General features: G+C 42.7%; 1 protein-coding gene and 1 long non-coding RNA gene across 6 annotated transcripts in view; one reads left to right on the top strand and one right to left on the bottom strand.

Moving 5' to 3' along the window:
* Positions 1-14,154, bottom strand: part of MMD (monocyte to macrophage differentiation associated) — a 93,997-nt gene extending 79,843 nt beyond the window's left edge. For 3 of the 5 annotated variants that reach the window (XM_004457622.4, XM_004457623.4, XM_004457624.4), the window contains exons 1-3: positions 13,860-14,137; positions 6,452-6,533; positions 2,288-2,448 (exon numbers count right to left, since the gene is read on the bottom strand). In XM_004457622.4, the coding sequence (XP_004457679.1) occupies positions 2,288-2,448; positions 6,452-6,533; positions 13,860-13,885 (269 nt within the window). In that variant the 5' untranslated portion in view covers positions 13,886-14,137. Of the gene's footprint in view, positions 1-2,287; positions 2,449-6,451; positions 6,534-9,652; positions 9,823-13,859 lie in introns of those variants that run through there. The other 2 variants (XM_004457620.5, XM_004457621.5) reach the window with 2 other exon arrangements.
* Positions 13,319-18,696, top strand: LOC131275028 (uncharacterized). Its single transcript, XR_009182423.1, has 2 exons — positions 13,319-13,760; positions 16,839-18,696. It is a non-coding gene; the product is annotated as an uncharacterized lncRNA (long non-coding RNA).
* The last annotated feature ends 213 nt before the right edge of the window (positions 18,697-18,909 follow it).

Below are 18,909 nucleotides of genomic sequence, written 5' to 3'. Positions count from 1 at the left end.
TCAGTGCCCTAGTTATGATTTGGTAGAACACTAGTGTTAGACCTCACCTCACCACACACACAGTGCCCATCAAAGTAGAATGACAGCTTGTGTTAGCCAAGAAGTGAAAAATAAAACATCTGGGAGGAAGAATGGTTTTTAAGGCCACTAGTCAGAAGCTATAGCTTAACTCCAGTTTTAGGTCATGGGTCATAAGGGCAAACACTAGGTCAATGCTGCTCAAACTTGACTGCATGTTAGAATCACCCCAGGAGCTTATAATATATAGTCCTAGACACCAGTCCAGAAGATCCTAATTTAGAAGGGCTGGAAGATGGAAGGGAGAGAAGAGGGGAAATCTTTTTTTTTTTTTCCTTTTTAATCCTTGGGTGTTTGGGGGGCCTTTCTAAGCCTGCTTTCTAGATTGTTGTGCGCTGTGTTACGGCAGGTAAAGTCAGACCTGTAAGTTTATTTGGCCTCACTTTCCTCACAGGTTAAAACAGAATATCTATCGTAGAGTATGTGTGAACACTGGATGAGATAATGTAGGCCATGTGTTTAGCACAGAACCTAGCACATGTAGGTATCAATAAACTGCTATTTCCCTCCTCTTCTTTATTTAAAAAAGGGCTATTCTTGGATATTAAAAAAAAATTAATGCAGAGCAAAAAAATCCACACATGGCTTATGATTCTAGCAGTGCTACTCCAAGGTTCAGGGGAGTCTAGCTTCTATCACACTTTCCTCTCTAATCCCTGGCAGGAAGGCCCTGAATATACTGAATTTGACATCCACAACTCTTTATTGATTCAGAAATCCTGACATCATAGCCAAGGCAGTCGAGGTAACCACAAGTTCCTGATTGTGCCAAGAAGATAATGAAGTGCTCTGCTTCCGCACTAGCCTCTGGGAATCCTGAAGAACCAGACAGGTACTTCTGTGGCTCTTGTGTAAGTGTTTCCCAGAGCACCCTCATAAGTGGTTTTATTTTAAGCCCTGGAAACTGTCACCTTATAGGAGAAAGTAACAGACTACAACTTTAGCCACGATTTGGAGGGTATAGTGAAAAGAACACAAGACTGGGAGTCAGATGCTCTGGAATCAGCTTCTAATGGTTTCACTCATTAGGGCAAGCCAGGCCACTTCTCTGAGCCTCAATTTCCCCAAGGAAAACTAAGGTCTATGATCTCTAAGGATACTTCCAGTTCTAAATTTCTATGTTTCTACATATCAGGAAATCAGTAATCATCTCATAAATTCCAGATCCTGCTCTTAAAAGAAGCATATCTAAAATTTTAAATAATAGATTGTTTGAACAGTTTGAGACATTTTTGGACATTCTATAAAACCAAAAGGTATATTCTAATGTTATTTTAAATCACTCTTACTCTGCTCTGAATCCTTTTTTTTTTTTTCAGGAGGTACCAGGGATTGAACCCAGGACCTCAGACATGGGAAGGAAGCAGGCATTCAACTACTGAGCTACACCCACTCCTCTGAATCCTCCTTTCCTGAGAAGAAATTTTGCCCTTTTGAGTTCTGCAGAATCTATTTCACAAGCCACCCATTTCCACTTACATATGTGCTGCTCCCTTTGTGTTCCTCTCAAATTAATCCTTCACTCTGAAGAGGAATACTTTTACGTTCTTCTCCTTGGGAGTCTGAGGGCCACAGTATTGTTCAGAATGTGCCTGACAGCTAATAGTAGTAAATGCTAATTCTGAAAGCTGAACTTCACAACACAACAATAAACTGAAGCAGTAGTATACTCCCTATATCAGAGTATTAAAGTACTTTGTAATTTTCAGAGCATTTTCACCCGCATTATCTTATTCGGCTATCATAACAATCATGAAGTTAAGCATTAGTATTCTTATTTTACTGATGAAGACTCCATGAGGTCAAGTGACTTACCCAAGGTCCCAGCTAAGTAGCAGGGCCAGGAAAACCTGGATTACTGATTTCAAGTTCAATGAATGTTTTTACTACTCCACAGCTCCCTCTCTCTTATAGTATCCTTAACATGCTTAATAGCATTAGAAAACAGATCTCAAGATTTTAAGCTCTAATTCCTGGGAAACCAGTGCAGTTTTGTTTGCGGTTACTTAGCATTGGCCTGCCTTCTTAGATACATACAGAGATCCTCAAACCCTGTCTAATCCAAAGAAAATGTCATGAATAAAGGGATAGCATTATAGTCTCCAACAGGAAAATATCACTTCTTTGCCAACAACCCATTATAGGACACTAAGAAACACATTGAGTCAACTATTCTGATCTTTTGAAACAGCAATGCCATTCTTTGTACCTTAAGTGGCTCTTTTTCCATGATACAGTGTGAAATATGGTAGAAACGATGAAGAGGGCACAGAGGCCCATTCCATAAATCCATGCTGTTATCTTTTCCCAGCAATCATCAGACAGTCGATGGAGGAGGGCACTGCCCACAATGGCCGGAACAATGAGGAACTGAGATAAAGAAAGGTAAAGAAAATTAAGTACCCTGGATTTTACTGAATTGAGACCTTGCTAAAAACACATAGGTTTACCAGGGTCAATTTTAGAAACAGAATTTTAAAACAAATATTTGCCTTTCCTGGGTAATCATAATGAGAGACAGGTGAAGTTGCCAATTGCTGCACTGGAAAGAGGTATACTCTAACTCAGTGGCCAGGTGTCAACCAATGGGATACAAAGAAGCTGTAAAGGATGCAACATTATTCAACTGTTACAAAACAGTTACTCTTTATCCTAATTTCATCAAATAAGGACACACTTCATCCTATTCTCTAATGTGATTTAAAGTACTTAAAGTATTGAAATCTCAAGCATATACCCAGATTTCCTGAGGTAGTCCTGACTTCTAAATAGTATGTCCTGTTGCCCCAGTGAGCTACTGAAATTCCAATAATTCAGCATGGGCACGAATTTGGGAGGCTACTGCAGAATTGAAGTGTTTTTTGGCTTATTTTGTTTTAATAGCACCTTTCATGTAAGCAAGAGTAACCCACTCCCAAGGTCTACCTATTAAAAAAACTTTAATATACCAGAGTCTCAGAAAGAATTTTGCTTTCGTTAACATTTCATACTCCATATAGCCACCAACTTCAGTGTTGGGCATATGAGTAAAACATTTAGCAATACCAGAAATTTTCAGGGGAAATATATTTCTTGATATTAAAAAAATAAACATCTGGTAAAGAATGGAAACTTCAGCAATTTCATCATCTCTTTTTCCCCAACACATACTTTTGCCGTATTGCAACAGAACAGTTAAGCACTCAGATAAAATCAGCATGAACTTTCAAACACTGACATTCTCATTGGACCAGAGAAAAATGAGAAAATTAAAGACAAGTTTTCATAAAACAGAATTTACTTGATTTAAATGAATGTTCTTTATGTCCTATTTTGAGAATGTGCCCTCTCTACTGTTTTCATGTTAAATTATCCTCTCTTTAATGAAATGATGATGAGGAAAGCTTTTCGTTTGTCTTGTTTCAGAAATTTTACTCCAAAACTCTGGAATATAGTTTAATAAGATAACATTTTCCCTTCAAGAAAATTTATGTGGAGGCTTCATCGGTTTTTCCTTAGCTTCAGTTTGTGCAAGGGTTCCTAGCTTGTAATATATCCAAAAAAGATAAATGCAGGATTATTCATATCCATCTTCAGCAAATATTATTCCAAAAGTGAGTTGTGCATCTAAATAACCACATTGTTTATTTTTTTTAAAAAGATTTATTTTATTTATTTTTCTCCCCTTCCCCCATTGTCTGCTCTCTGTGTCCATCTGCTGCATGTTCCTCTCTGTCTACCTGCATTGTCAGGTGGCACCGGGAAACTGCGTCTCTTTTTTTGTTGTTGCATCATCTTGCTGCATCAGTTATCCGTGCATGTGGTACCACTCCTGGGCGGGCTGCACTTCTTTCACGCAGGGCAGCTCTCCTTGCGGGGCACACTCCTTGCGCATGGCGCTCCCCTGCGCAGGGGCGCCTCTGCGTGGCATGGCACTCCTCGTGCACTGTAGCACTGCACGTGGGCCAGCTCACCACATGGGTCAGGAGGCCCTGGGGATCAAACCCTGGGCCTCCCATACGGTAGCCGGATGCTCTATCAGTTGAGCCACATCTGCTTCCCACAACATTATGTTTAAATGGCCCACATTTTGTTAAGTAACAGACACCATTACTATTATTGTTATTGGTCAATAGTAAGAAAACTAACAGGGTACTATTCCTATAACCTTCATCACGGTTTTGCAGTTGGTAAATGGAGAAAATAATGGATGTATATTGGAGCCATGAGCAAAGAAACAGGCCACATGAACTAAATGTTATACATTTCTATCCCTTATATCCTAATCCTGCCTTAGACTTAAAAAAAAATCTTATTTTCTTAGGCACCTGTGGACAAAAGTATCTTCAGAACTAATTTTACTTTTAGTTCTGTTCAATTCATTAAAGGTTTAGTTAAGAATAAAAGATGGATACCTAGGCAGGTATAGCAGAAAATCAAATTAGACCATGCTTTTTTAAAAACCAAGTTCAGGCTGTAAACATTTTGACACTCTGGTGCTGGGAAGGCCACTGTGCATGAGCATGTCATTAAGACAGAGACAGAGATCAGCTCAAGTACTGAAAATTCCACTAAATCCTTCCTATATGCAGAATCTAAGACATGGGTTCCAGTGAGATTGTCCACCGAAAGAGATTACTAGGAATTTCATTATTTAAAGCCTCTTATAGAATCCAAAGCAGGCTTATGAAGTTGTTTTTTTTTTTAAGAAAAAAGTTTTGGCAAGGCCCAAGCATATTGATTATAAATAAAAAATTTTTTAGCACCTGAGGAAAAAGGACATTCAGTGATAAATTAGCAGAATGTTTCACAATATTATCAAGTAATATCTGAATTTTATTATTATAATACACAAAACAAATGCTTTGATTTGTGCTAAGTAATGAAAAAATGATATTATCTGATTAGATTATAAGTGATCCACCAAAAACTAAATTTATTTAGGGCTTATTTGGTTTCACGGTTCCTTTACAGAAAACACTGTGACTAATATACTTTGAGGGAGGGACTTAAATGAAAAGGCACAACATGAATTCAGGCACATTTTTATTCAAACAAACTATGAATGTAACATACATACTGTACTAACACTGTTTAAAATAATTAAACCAGCCTCTTTAAACACTCTTTACTCAGGGAATAAATTGGTTTCCTTCTCGATTTCTTATTTTCAGCCTCTACACCAGTCACCATTTTTCCCTCACAAGTCTCACTAAGTGCAACTTTCAAAGGAATAATTAAACCACAGATAAAAGGAAATTTATAATGACGTCAGAAAATGCTTATATTAATAGGAAAATTATGAAAAGACATATTCATATACACTATAATCACAAAATTAACACCAAAGTGTCAATAATTTATTATTATTTTTTAAATTTATTTATTTATTTCTCTCCCCTTCCCCCCCACCCCAATTGTCTGTTCTCTGTGTCTATTTGCTGCGTGTTCTTCTTTGTCCGCTTCTGTTGTTGTCAGCGGCTCGGGAATCTGTGTTTCTTTTTGTTGCGCCATCTTGTTGTGTCAGCTCTCTGTGTGTGCGGTGCCACTCCTGGGCAGGCTGCACTTTCTTTCACGCTGGGCGGCTCTCCTTACGGGGCACACTCCTTGCGCGTGGGGCTCCCCTACGCGGGGACACCCCTGCGTGGCAGGGCACTCCTTGCGCGCATCAACACTGTGCATGGGCCAGCTCCACACAGGTCAAGGAGGCCTGGGGTTTGAACTGCGGACTTCCCATGTGGTAGACGGACGCCCTAACCACTGGGCCAAGTCCGCCGCCTAATAATTTATTTTTAAGGTAGACTGCTTTTAATATACTTTTTAAAATAATGAGTTTAATATATTTTTTGGTATTTCTAGGTTTTATAAACAAGTGAAAAATTAAGAATTTAGGAGCCAATTTAGCTTTTCTTCAACAACATGGATTAACATCTGCTCTGAGAAGCAAAGGTCACTGCGGGTGGGAGTGGGTGTGGCTACCTGTTTCAGGGCATCACTTAGTCAAAAAAAACACCTCTTTCACAAACTGTGACCTCTCCTTGCTGGGTGAACCCAGTAGATTATCTTGAGAAGGTGATTTGTTTCTTCCAGGAGTGACAGTCTTTATCAATAGGTTTCATTGGCTTTCCTATAACTAGGAAAGAATTATCATTCTTTTAAAAAAGATCTTTTTAGAAATGCAATTCCAGGGCAAAGCTGACTGCAGGTTAGAGCACTCAAAGTGCTCTACTTGCTCACAGTTTCTGGTGACATGACCTGGGACCAATAACCTGGTAGGTAAAGTCACAGAGATAGGTAAATCCAACCAATTGTGTTAAGGGTACTAAAGATAATTACCCCGCTTTCTACCAAAGCCCTTTGGGAGAGATGGAAATGGCAGAAAACTCGTACTCACTGCATGTGTGTAACAGTTAGCAGCATGTTCATAGCAAGTTGGTTTGTAACGGCCATTGGCTGGGGCCCGATGGTTCATGAACCTGTAGAAACAAAAAGGCATCATGTGAGAAGAGCTCAAAGAGTGTGAAGAACAATGGGGAAGCCTGCCAATGGTCGCTTGGCCTATTGCAAATAAAGAGCTGCCTGCTGGAAAGGCCTAGCTATAGGAACAAAACCAAAACCACTAAAAAGGTGTAAAATGAGCCCACAGCAATGATCCTAAAGCAAATGCCCTTGTTTACTGGATTAAGTTTTCTTTCAGTTTATTCAAAAGAAAAACCTACCAACCAACTAACTAACAACAACAACAACAAAAAACAGAAACCATGTCCACCTCCCTCAACTGGCACCCTCCAGACTGAAAAAAAAAAAGAAAGGAGGGGGGGAGGGCACAACCAATTCTTAATAGTAAATCGAGGGAATTTTTCTAAACTTAATAAATGCGGGTCATTTTCATTAAGTGAAAAGAGATATAAAGCAAGTAAAAGTCTCCTTTTTTATTTCTCAAAACGTGTAACACTTTAGACATATAGATCTCTGAACCCTCTATCTCACTATTAGCAGGCCTGTCCAACCAGTCTCCCTATACTACATTATCTATTCCAGCACCAGGCAGCTTTAATAAATGACACATGACTACCTCCAGGCCACCTGAAACAGGAGGTACATTTTCACCTGCATTCTTCCTGAGTTGAAGAGAGTTCACTTCTGAAACCATATACATGATTAGTATCTGATACTTGAGCTATAAAATTCAGATATATACACAAAGATGCATGTACCTAAATGTCGAAATCTGTTACACAGACACAGTCATATTCCCACTGCCTTTTGGGCTGACCTGTCAACCAGAAGTACAGTGAAAAGCAAGAGCACCACAGAACCTGAAAAGACAGAGAGCACACTTCCATTTAAGGATGTGGGTGGGTGCACACCCACAACTAACTCAAGCTTTCACGAGGGATTCTGGTTTGGTCTGGCTGTTGTCTGGAAAAAGGTGCTATAAACTCAGGAGGAGAAAACAAAACTGTCTGAATATAAGAAGAAAGAAGCAGATGCAGAGATGCCAACAAAAGAGAAAGAGCCCTGACAGATTCATGTCCCAGAGGCCCAGCTGCCTCTGAGTCTGCAAGGTGTCAAAAGCCTTTTTACGGGAAGCAGACTTGGCCCAATGGATAGGGCGTCCGCTTACCACATGGGAGGTCCGTGGTTGAACCCTGGGCCTCCCTGACCTGTGCGGAGCTGGCCCATGCACAGTGCTGATGCGTGCAAGGAGTGCCCTGCCACACAGGGGTGTCCCCCACGTAGGGGAGCCCCACACGCAAGGAATGTGCTCCCTAAGGAGAGCCACCCAGTGAGAAAGAAATGCAGCCTGCCCAAGAATGGCGCCGCACACATGGAGAGCTGACACAACAAGAATGACACAACAAAAAAAACACAGATTCCCGGTACCACTGATAAGGATAGAAGCAGTCACAGAAGAACACACATGAATGGACACAGAGAGCAGACAACTGGGGGGAGCGGGGGGGAAGTGGTGGGGATGGGGAGAGAAATAAATAAAAAATAAATCTTTAAAAAAAAAAGCCTTTTTACAGCAAACTATCCTATTGCTCGAGCTGGTTTAAGGTAGGTTTTTGTTACCTGCCTTTAAGGCGTTCTTACTTGTCATATCTTATTAATTCAGACTATGAAAAGCAGTAACAGGTGGAATCAAATGGCACAGCTAGGTTGCCAAAAACTGGCTAATATGCATGGTTAAGCCATTCGAAACAGTGCCAAGTTTTTGAGCAAAAGACTAGTCAACAATCTTTCTGAAGTAAGAACAACCTGTCTTCCTTAGGTCAAATAAGTAAAAATAAAACAGTAGTTTCTGTTAACCCAGTACAGATAGTTCAGGTGGAAAATCCACTGAGGAATGGATTTAGAACAGTGACCATATTTCACCTGAACCACCGACGCATTAGCTTTCTAACTGTTGTGCAAAATACTTACTTATTGAATTGAATTCACAAATGTCTTGGAAACTGTTTAAGAAAAATGTATAGTTAGCTGCTTCAGAATTTATCCCATCTATTCTCTCATGTAGATGAATAATTTCAAGCCTCATCCTTTGTCCCCTGATAACCCTCTAAATAATTTTACTAATTTCCTAAGGGACAAGAGTGTTGCTATACAGCTCTTATTAGTAGAAAGGAAAATAATTACACTCTTGGGAAGAATGCTTTAAAAGCGTTCCAAGCATTCACCAAACTACAACATTGTTACCCTGAGACATAACAACAGGGCTATAAGTAGCACATCCTATTAGGAATTTTGAAGGTAAAGAGCAAGGCTCCAAGATGGTTGAGGTTGGATTCAACTGAGAGTAGCTCTGTGTAGGTAGTAGTAAATAGGGCTTGTCTACCCACCACCAGGCTTCAGACTAAAAGAGCAATTTATATCTCTGGCATCCCAACCTAAAAATAACCAGGCCATTACACAGCAACCAGGATAGACTTTCACATTTTCTCCTAAAAGCAAAGGGGCTAGGTGGCCGTGTATATGACAGCTTAGTAACAACTCACCTGGAATAACTCTGGTTAAAAATAAAGTCAGAAATTATTGTGAAAAATAGCCCACCCAAAGTGCCTTCAGGTAGTCTCATGATGGACAGGGCAAGATACAGGCAATAAGGAAAGGTAAGAGTAAGCATCCCTGGAGCAAGTCACAGTCTGAGGCTCAGGGAGACAGAAAGCACAATTGTTCTTTGGGAAATTTTACAGTACACAGTACACGTTTTCCATTTCTCTCTGACCTGACAGAGTGCAATCAAGCTTCTTCCAAAGCCTGCTGAAGAAATCATTCCTATGACCTAAATGGAAAAGCAGTAAAATGCAAATGAACTCAGAAACACTGAGTCTATTCTTTCCCCCCCAAAAAGAAAGAGAAACCATTAGGATACCAATGGGTAACCATTTAGCTCCCATAAATGAGTGCTGTTTTCTATAACAGCACTGCTTCCTTCTTGCTCAGTGTCTTTGTGCTGCCCCACTCCCCACCATGAAGAACTCCAAAAACTATACAGCGAATGGAAAAATGGGAAGGGACCCGGGGAAACTCCTTATCATACTTTAAATTTGGCCCAAAGCATTGTGCTGAAAGTGAATCTGCAACCTACCAGCTGATTTCAGATCAAATTTCAGAAGTTGTCCTTGATTCCCGTATGTCCCTCACTCTCCAAATCAAGTATAAACATATTCAAAACATATTCCACATCGGTCCACCTCTGTACAGTTCCACAGGTGCTACCTTTAATCAAGACACCGACATCTCTGATCTGTAAAAATACAAAGTCTCTTAATTGGTCTCCCTGCTTGTCCTCATATAGACTATTCTTTATACAGAAGTTACAAGTCTCTTAAAACTTGATCACACCACAAACACCCGACCTCAGTTTAAAAACCTGCCCCTGGCTTCCCCAAACACTTAGGATACCCCTCCAACTCCTGCAATGCCAAAAAGCCCTGTGTGGTCTGGCCCTCAGGACTTCTCCCACCTCTGTGTGCCACTTTCCCCGCTCTCCTGCTCCAGGCAAACCACCTCCTTTCTGTCCCTCAAACATACAGAGGTCTTGTCTGCCTCAAGGTGTCCACATTTTCTGTTTATTTCTGCCTGGAACATTCTTTTCCAGAAGGCTTAGCTCTTCTCATCCTTCAAGCTCAGTTCAAATGTTACCTCCTTGGAGAGGCTTTCCGGGCCACCTTTACCTAGAGTATCACTTCAGACCTTAGTACCGCATTGGGGCACTTATAAAATCAGTAATCTAGTAAATAAAAAGACTTTTTTTTTTTTCATCTTCTTCCACTGTAATGCCAATTCCATGAAGGCTGTCTTGTTCATCTCTTCATTGCCAACCCCAGGCACAGTGCTTAGCTTATTAATGGTGCCTAATAAATAACTGTAGAATAAATAGAAAGCTATTCCAGCTACTGATAACCTATTCTGCCTTAGAGTGATATCCCACAGACAGTGATTCTTTGTGTGTAACAAAGAGAAACAAGCAGTCTGAGAGCCAAAAGACTCCTAAGTCTCAAGAAACAAAAATCTTAAGGGCCAAGACAGTGGACATCCTAAGACCTCTTCAATATCATGCATGGCACAACATAAGCCAGCCCCTGCCCACAGCACCTTACTGCCCAGCATAATAGCTCCTTAGTATGTTATTTGCCGGAAGTGGTAGTAGTGGTGGCGAGATCTTGACTTAATTATTAAATAAGGGAAAAGGCATAAATAAGATTGACTGCCCCATGTCAATGATCCAATGCTCTGAGAACATGCAAAAAAGGATATCTTTTAGGCAGGCCCTGTAAGATAACCTAATGATTTAGAATAAGATGCTTTCCCATATAATTCTGAAGCTAAAAAGTGGTCCCAAAATTGGGACTAAGGAAAAAGGGATTGTTTTCCTTGGATTTTCTAACGCAAGGCTGGAGAAATGAATGAGTACCAACAAGAAGATAAAGCAGAAGCTCTGTAGATCTTGAACCTCTACATGGCACACTTAGATGCCATGGTATGGGCAAGGAGATAAGGAGAAAGGAGTGGGCTGGCAGTATAGGTGGAAGAAAGAGATACATGAGCACAAACCTTTGGGCCTGCCCCTTCCTAGCTTTGTGACTACGGGCAAATTCCCTTTATTCTCTAACCCTGTTTGCTCTCCTATAAAATAGGTATAAAATTTGTGTCTTCGAGGGTTACATTTGAGGATAAGAAAAGTAATATACAAGCACCCACACAGTGCCTGACACAGATAGGCACTCAATAAATGGTAGCAGTTATTATCGCCAGCTGGAGATGCTGTGACGGAGGAAGAATGACTGTGAGTGAGTGTGTGTGGATGCTGGGAAGACTCACATACAGAAGGGATAAAGTGAGAAAGCTAAGATATGCTGTCTGTGTTCCAGTAAAATTTTTCACCTCCTAACCTTTTTGAGAAGGCGTGCCTGCATAAAGATTCCGAACACTTAGGAGGGCAGGCTAGGTTTCCTTAACTTTCTCCTCCTCCTTCTCAGCAGAAATGGTACAACTCTGGAGGTTGATCCAAAGCCACAAGAACCACCAAGACTCCATTATGAACAAACCCAGCAAGGTGTTCAGAGTTTTCTTGTAGCTTAGGCATAGCTATAAACTATGGCCTAATGAAATGCTTTTACTGCAAATGCTCCTTAACTGGAGAACTGATATATTTGTCAAGGGAAGGAGCACATCCACTTAAAGAAAATATGTTCCTCCCTCCAGTCTTTTGTAATTTACCCAACTATAATTATCCTAAATACTTCAAGGATGTATAATGAACACAGCTTTAAAAGGCGGGAATCGTAATTGCAACGTTTTAAGGTGTTATATTACTTTTTATTTGCAGGTCTTATTGACACCTTCAGATTGATGGAAAAAATCTTTCCAATCTACCTCATAATAGAGAAACAAGAAATTATGAGATTGTGCAGTCTTCAAAGAAAATTAGGTCTAGATGTCAATAAGAAAGGAACTGTTAAACACCCATTGGATGGAATATTGTGTGGCCAAGGAAAAATGACAGTCTGTGCCATACCATAAGAAAATGCCTCCCTGTATTTGTCATTTTTGTGTTATCTGTCATTTTTAAGTGAATAAAGCCATCACGCCAAGTTACATTACAACTGTCCTAATAAGAACTGGATAGACAAGTGTCAATATAAAGAAGATAATTCAATCAGTTGAGACAGAAGGATCAGAAGTGAAGGGTTGTTTGTTTTCATCTCTTTTAACACTGTTTTAATATTTATGCATAAATAAAACAGGCGTTTTTTTTTCCTGTTTAGAGAAATTAAAGGGATAGGAAAGAAATACAAACACTTATTCAAATAAGGAAGGTGTAATTTCACAGAATATTGTCACTATTCTCTGAAAACAGGAAGAAGACAGATGTGCAGAGAAGTAAAACCAAATCAAACAAACCGCATGTACAGGTCTGCATCAAATGTGGCAATTCCCTTAAAGCCCCTCCAGTCTTCAGTAGGACCTCAGTTTCTGAAGGGAAAATATTCAGAAGTCAATCTAAATTTTCAAACCGACTGCCTCCTGAAGGCACAGTCCACGAAATTCTTCCTAAGCATTTTTTTTTTTTTTTTAGCTCCTTCACTCTTTGGGACTGGGGAAGGAATGAGAGAAGTATACTGGATGAGTGGGCAGGTAGAAAAGAATGGGGGAGTGGGAGTGAAAAAATGTGCAATTTAAAAATTTTGAAATAAAAAGCAGTGCCTAAAAAAAATCAGCAACAATAACTTTCTTGAAAGATTTCATGCATTCCTTTTCTTCTTTCAAATTCCCCCTGTCACTTCACACTGAGCTAGTCTGCTGGTGACGGTCTGGAAATGAGGGCAGCTGCCTGATTCAGACAAAGGGATGGAGAGTCACCACAAACACAGGAGAGGTGAACTTTCACCTACTTAAATGAAAAAGAAACGGCCAGAGTTTCCTCTCGAGGCCATGGACCAGTCTACATCCATTGCTAGACAGCAGAGCCCGGAGGTCCGGGAACAGGGCCACACAGTGCCTCCCAGCCTCGCGTTCCCACCAGCTCTCCAGTGAATGAGCAGCCGGCCAGTCTTCCGGTGGCGCCTCTTGGGTTCCTCCTCGTTCCTAGCACATAGGAGTCTCAACAGCAAGTCTCGCCAGCCAAACGCTAGCTGGCCCCTTCACAGTGCCCCAAATAGTATGGACTGGGGACCCGAAGCCCGAGAAGCAATAAGGCCCGAACGCAGTCAGCCAAGGTTAAGCAGGAGCGGTGTGCCTCAGTTTCCCCATTGCTAGTGCCGCCCACAGACAAAGCACCTGAAACGCCCAGCACCAAATCTCGCTGCAGGGCGCAGCAGCTGCCTAGCCCCACGTTCCGCGCGCCCCGGGAGACCCCCACTCTGGGGGTAAGAGGTTGAAGGCCAAAGCCGGGGTCCGAGGACCTGGGGGCGGCGCCTGCGCCTACGGTTCGCGTCCTCAGAGGGAGCAACAGCCCTGCCTGGATGGGGATCAGGAGGGCGAAGCGGGGTGAAGCGATGGGATCCCAGAGAAGGAGGGCAGGGTCGGCGTCCGGGGTCTGGGAATCCATCCGAGATAGTGAAGGAGGGATCGGCTCAGACACGAGACCTCGGTCCTCAGAGGAAGGAGATCGCCCAGGGAGAGCAGTGCCGGGAATCCCGCGGGATCTGGCCCCAGGCCAAGGCGTGGGATCCAAGGCTGGATGGATCCAGGTGAGGCGTCAGGACAAACGCGGGGGCTGGCGGGATCTAGGGACCGGCTCCTGGAACCGGCAGGGCTGCGGGGTGGGGTGGGGGCGTCATCCCTCTCACCGCTGGAATCGATTCTTGAACCGCATTGAGCCTCCACTCCTCCTCGGGGCCGGGAAGCTCCGTCTCGTCAGCACCGGCTGCCGGGCGCGCGGCCCTCATGGGCTTGAGCTGCTCCAGGTGCCGCCCGCGTACCCGGAGGGGCCGCTCGGCCGGCCAGGGCGGGAGCGGGCCAGGGCGGGGGTCGGGCCAGGGCCGGGGACAGACCGGCGGCTGGGGGCGGGAGGGAGGCCGCTTAAACAGCCCGGCGCCTCCCGCCTCGCCGGCTCCTCCGCCCCCGGGCGCCCGCGCCCCGCCCCGGAGCCCGGCTCCACCCCCGCGCGCTCCGCCCGCCTGCGTGCGCCCGCGGCCGCCAGCGCGTCCCCGCGCCGGGCGGCCAATCAGCGCCCCGAGCGGCGCGGCGCCTCGCTGCCATTCATCCCGCAGGGCTGGGGCGGGGGGCGGGGCCTCGCGGCGGCGGAGGCGGAGCAGAGGGGAGGCCGGGGGCGAGGAGGTGGGGCGTGCGCGGCTGGAAATGGTGGCGTTGGGGCGTTGAAAGAGACCGGAGAGAGGAAGGGAAATTGAAGAGGAGGAGGTGGGCCAGGGACCTTAGAGCAGTTGTGAAGGAAGTAGCAAACGAGGACCCTGTCTGCGTTCTAGTCCCGGCTCTGTGTCATTCATGCATTCTTCATCATTCATTTCTCCATCCTTCCATTCATCTATACCGTCATCATTTTGAAGATCACCTCTGGCTAGGGTATTGTGCGAAGGCAGATTGAAAGTCCTTTCCTTGTCTGTTTTATAAAGAGATTGAGATCACTAAGACATCACCTACTATGAGATTTCAGTGAGAACCACAAAGAGGGGAATCCTCCACGGGGATCTTTTACTGTTAGCCTCCTATTTATTTTTTATTCAGACAGCGGGAAGCCTTTGAATAAACCAAAAAGACTTGAGCCAGAGAGCTTGCTGTTCAGAGGACAGCGAACGAATAAGTGATTTAGTGAGGCTTTCCCTCACCATTCCTGGAATTTTCCTGTGGTACCCTCTAGGTATCCTGTCTGCATCTATCCCCTCTACACCTCAAACTTGATACTTTTAAGGGGCACCTTAGCATTTTAAAGATGGGGACTGCTTTCACCCATAATTCTAGTTGCCTTTGACACTTTTCAAGTGCCAGGAACTAGAAGGGTGCTTTCCATGGTTATTGAATTAATTTTCCCCAAAAACTGCATCATCAGAAAGGCATTATCTTAGTCCTTTTACTCTAAGGAAGCAGAGGCATTTAGAGAATACACAAGTAGCTGGACAAAGGCAAAACTAAGCTTCAAACCTTTTTCATCTAATGCTAAAATCCTAGCTCCTTTCAGTACAACAGACTGCCTCCCTATGTTTTAAAGAGGTGCATTTCTCTTAGAAAACTTCTTCCCCACGACTCCTCCTAGAAAGTCAGGAAAGTGAGCGTGGATTGAAAGTCTACACATCTGCTATGTCAAGACCCTGAGCTAAGTGAATTGGTTGTAAGAGGAGGAGAGTACTAGGGAAATAGCTAATAAAGACAGATGAAAAATATCTATATAAGAGAACATAAGAAGCGTTTTTAAAAATGAACCAACGCACATCCTATCAATGTGCAAAGTGGGGCTAATTAGGGCAGGGGGTACTGGAGAGAAAGAAGGCTGGAGATGGACATGATGACAGCCTTTCAGACAAGGAGAATGTCTTGAACAAAGAAGTGTTGATAGGAGGGAAATTTGTGAGGAGCCACCTAGTTTAGAAACATCAGTGTGAATGATATTTACCCAAGGGAAAGAATGTGTTAGATAAAATAATGTTAGATTGGCTAGAATAAAACACAATGACCTACACTGGTCTCTTCCACAGAAAAGTAGGAAGATTAACTGTGAGTGACTTGGTTAAGCAATATGGCCATAGATTAAAATCAGCCTCCTTCTTAGTGAACCCCTTCCTCCAAAGTAAAATCAAGCCTAAAGGAATAAAAATAAAACATGAGAAGCCACCTTGAATAAAAAATGACAAGTATCTGTACATTTGTGTCTGTTTCTGAGGAGGAATCCCTAGTATGTTTGCAAAAAATGGGTACTTGGTTCAACTCAGCAATTAGTGTTGTGGGAAGGGAAAAAAATTGAAGATTTTTTTGCCTTAGTAGGATATGACATTTTTGTTGAACTCAGAGATACAGTTCTTCTTTCTGCAAAATTGCAGAAGTGTATTTGCATGGGCACTGCCTGTGCCTAGAAGAAAGAATTCACGAGGGAGTATATACCAGCTGCAGAGCAGACTCTTAGGAAAACACCTGCTCTACTTGCTGAGGAAGCCAGAGCTCCTGGACAGGCTGCTGACCACACTAGGAAATCCCTAGGACCTGTTCCCTTGAACTGTGGTCATCCCATCAGAAAGTAGGGGCCAAACAGCTCTATCCCAGGCTTTGCTTCCAGCCTCCAGGGAAAGTTGACTGAATCTCTGATCTCAGACTGTCTGTTACTAGTTTATAATCTATTTCTTTGCAAATATGACAGGATAAAGCAATAATTAAAATGTTAATGATCTCAGTCTTTCCCCTATCCTGAAAAAGAGGGGAAAAAAATCTTCCTACTTAGTCTTCTGCACACATTCCCTGACCTTTAAAGAGTGCCTGTCTCTGCCCTGCCCAGTTCCTGGACTTTCAAATGGGATAATGGGGATAAAAATACAGATCCAGAGAGAAACAGAAGGATTTAGGCAGACGGGCTTTATTTAGCATGATGAAGAAGTGAGAGAGAAAAAAATATTCCATAATCTGGGGAATGTCAGTAAAGTTGTTTTGTGAAGTGGGAAGGGATTCGACAAAGCAGGAGATTTTGTAGAATTGTCGAATAAGAGAGAAATAAAGAGGAAGAATGAAAATTTTGCTTGTAGTATGGGTGAGATATCTATATTAGTTTCCTGCGGCTGTTGTAACAATTTAACGCAATAAAACAATAGATATTTATTCTCTTACAGTTCTGGAGGCCAGAAGTCTGAAGTCAGTCTTATTGGGTCAAAAGCAAGATGTTGGTAGAGCTATGTTCTCTTCAGAGACAGTAGAGGAGAATCTGTTCCTTGTCCCATTCAATTTCTGGTAGCTACTCACACTCCTTGGCTTATGGTCATATCACTCCAATCTTGAAGCATCTTCAAATTGTCTTCTGTGCATAGTCAAGACTCCCTCTGGGGAAGCGGACTTGGCTCCATGGATAGGGCGTCCACCTACCACATGGGAGGTCCTCCGTTCAAACCCCGGACCTCCTTGACCCGTGTAGAGCTGGCCCATGCGCAGTGCTGATGCGCTCAAGGAGTGCCCTGCCACTCAGGGATGTCCCCTGCATAGGCAAGCCCCACGCGCAAGGAGTGTGTCCTGTAAGGAGAGCTGCCCAGTGCGAAAGAAAGTCCAGCCTGTCCAAGAATGGCACCGCACACACGGAGAACTGACACAGCAAGATGACGCAACAAAAAGAGACACAGATTCCCAGTGCCGCTGATAAGGATAGAAGTGGTCACAGAAGAACACACAGCAAATGGACACAGAAAGCAGACAACTGGGGGAGGGAATAAATAAAAAATAAATAGATAAAAAAAATTTTTTAAATTAAAAAAAAAGAGAAAAGATAAAAAAAGACTCCCTCTGTTTTCCTTTTATAAGGATATGTGGGATTGCATTTAGGGCTCAGCTTTATAATCCAAAGTAATTTCCCCATTTAAATTCCTTAATGTCATCATATCTCCAAAGACCCTGTTTCCATATAAGACAACATTCACAGAATCCAGGATTTGGATGTGGATATCTTTTGAGGGGACCATTTTTCAGCTTACCACAATACCCTTTAGTGTTTTCCAACAAGTTTAGAATCCCATTTTTATTACTTTAGACTATTTGTGTTCATTTGAAAGTGACTTCTTTCAGAGACTGGACCACTTGAAAGGGAGATGTACAATGGTTGCATAGGTTCAATGTCTTGAATGTTGTGGTAGTTTGAGACTATATGTACCCAGAAAATCATGTACTTAAAACTGGTCCATTCCTGTGGGTGTGAACTATTGTAGCAGGATCTTATGATAAGTTTACTTCAATTAAGGTCCTTTTGATTAGGTTACTTCAATTTCAGTTAAGGTGTGGTCCAAGATCCGTCTTAATCTTCTTACTGGAGTCCTTTATAAACAAGATGAATACAGAGAGAGAGGGATAGAGAAAGCCAAAGAGAAAGAGATGGAAGAAGGAAGCTGGAAGCAATGAAACCTGAAAGAGAAGGGCAAGACCAGCAGACAGTGCTCTGTGCCTTGCCATGTGACAGAGGAGTCCAGGATCACCAGCAGCCAGTCTTCAGAAAGAAAGGATTGCCTTGATGGTGCCTTGAGTTGGAAATTTTCATGGCCTCAGGCCTATAAACTTGTAAACTGATAAATTCCCATCGTTAAAAACAGAACCATTTCTGGTATATTGCATTTTGGCAGCCTAGCAGACTAAAACGAGTGCCTAACATGGGCCTGAAACTTTTACATCCATTGTCTCATTTTATTCTTAAAACCATCCGGTGAGGTAGGTATCATCAAGTCTATTTTATAGGTTAAATAGTGAAACCTCAGAGAGGTTTTGTGAGTTCCTCAAATTTGAAAATGTAAATTAAAAACTCTAGGCTGGAGACCAAGTCTTCTGATTGCAAGCCCAGTGCTTTCCCTTCTGTGCCTCATTACAATACATGACTGTGTGTCATTCCTCAATGCACTGAGTTGTAGTCTAGTCTCAGTGGGTAATCATTAAATGACATTCTATTAGTTGTTGTGGTGTTCCCTTCTCCTCAATAAAGAATAATTTTTCAATGTAGGACACTGTCTTGTGATATTTTTTAAGTCCCTGCTGAGGAGAGGGCAGAGGATTCCTGCAGCTCTCCTTTCAAAAAGTTTGGGAGGTGATGATGGGAATGCCACTGCATGCAGAAAGAACCCTGAAACACCAACACAGGAACAAAACAAACATTGATGCCAGTCTTTCTCAAAAGAGGCTTCAGAGGCCACAAGATGACTTAGGCGGGGAGCA

The sequence above is a fragment of the Dasypus novemcinctus genome, chromosome 21, assembly GCF_030445035.2.
Source record: "Dasypus novemcinctus isolate mDasNov1 chromosome 21, mDasNov1.1.hap2, whole genome shotgun sequence".
Classification (NCBI taxonomy): Eukaryota; Metazoa; Chordata; class Mammalia; order Cingulata; family Dasypodidae; genus Dasypus; species Dasypus novemcinctus.
The sequence above is the reverse complement of the archived record's forward strand: the minus strand, read 5'-3'. Positions and strand labels throughout refer to the sequence as shown.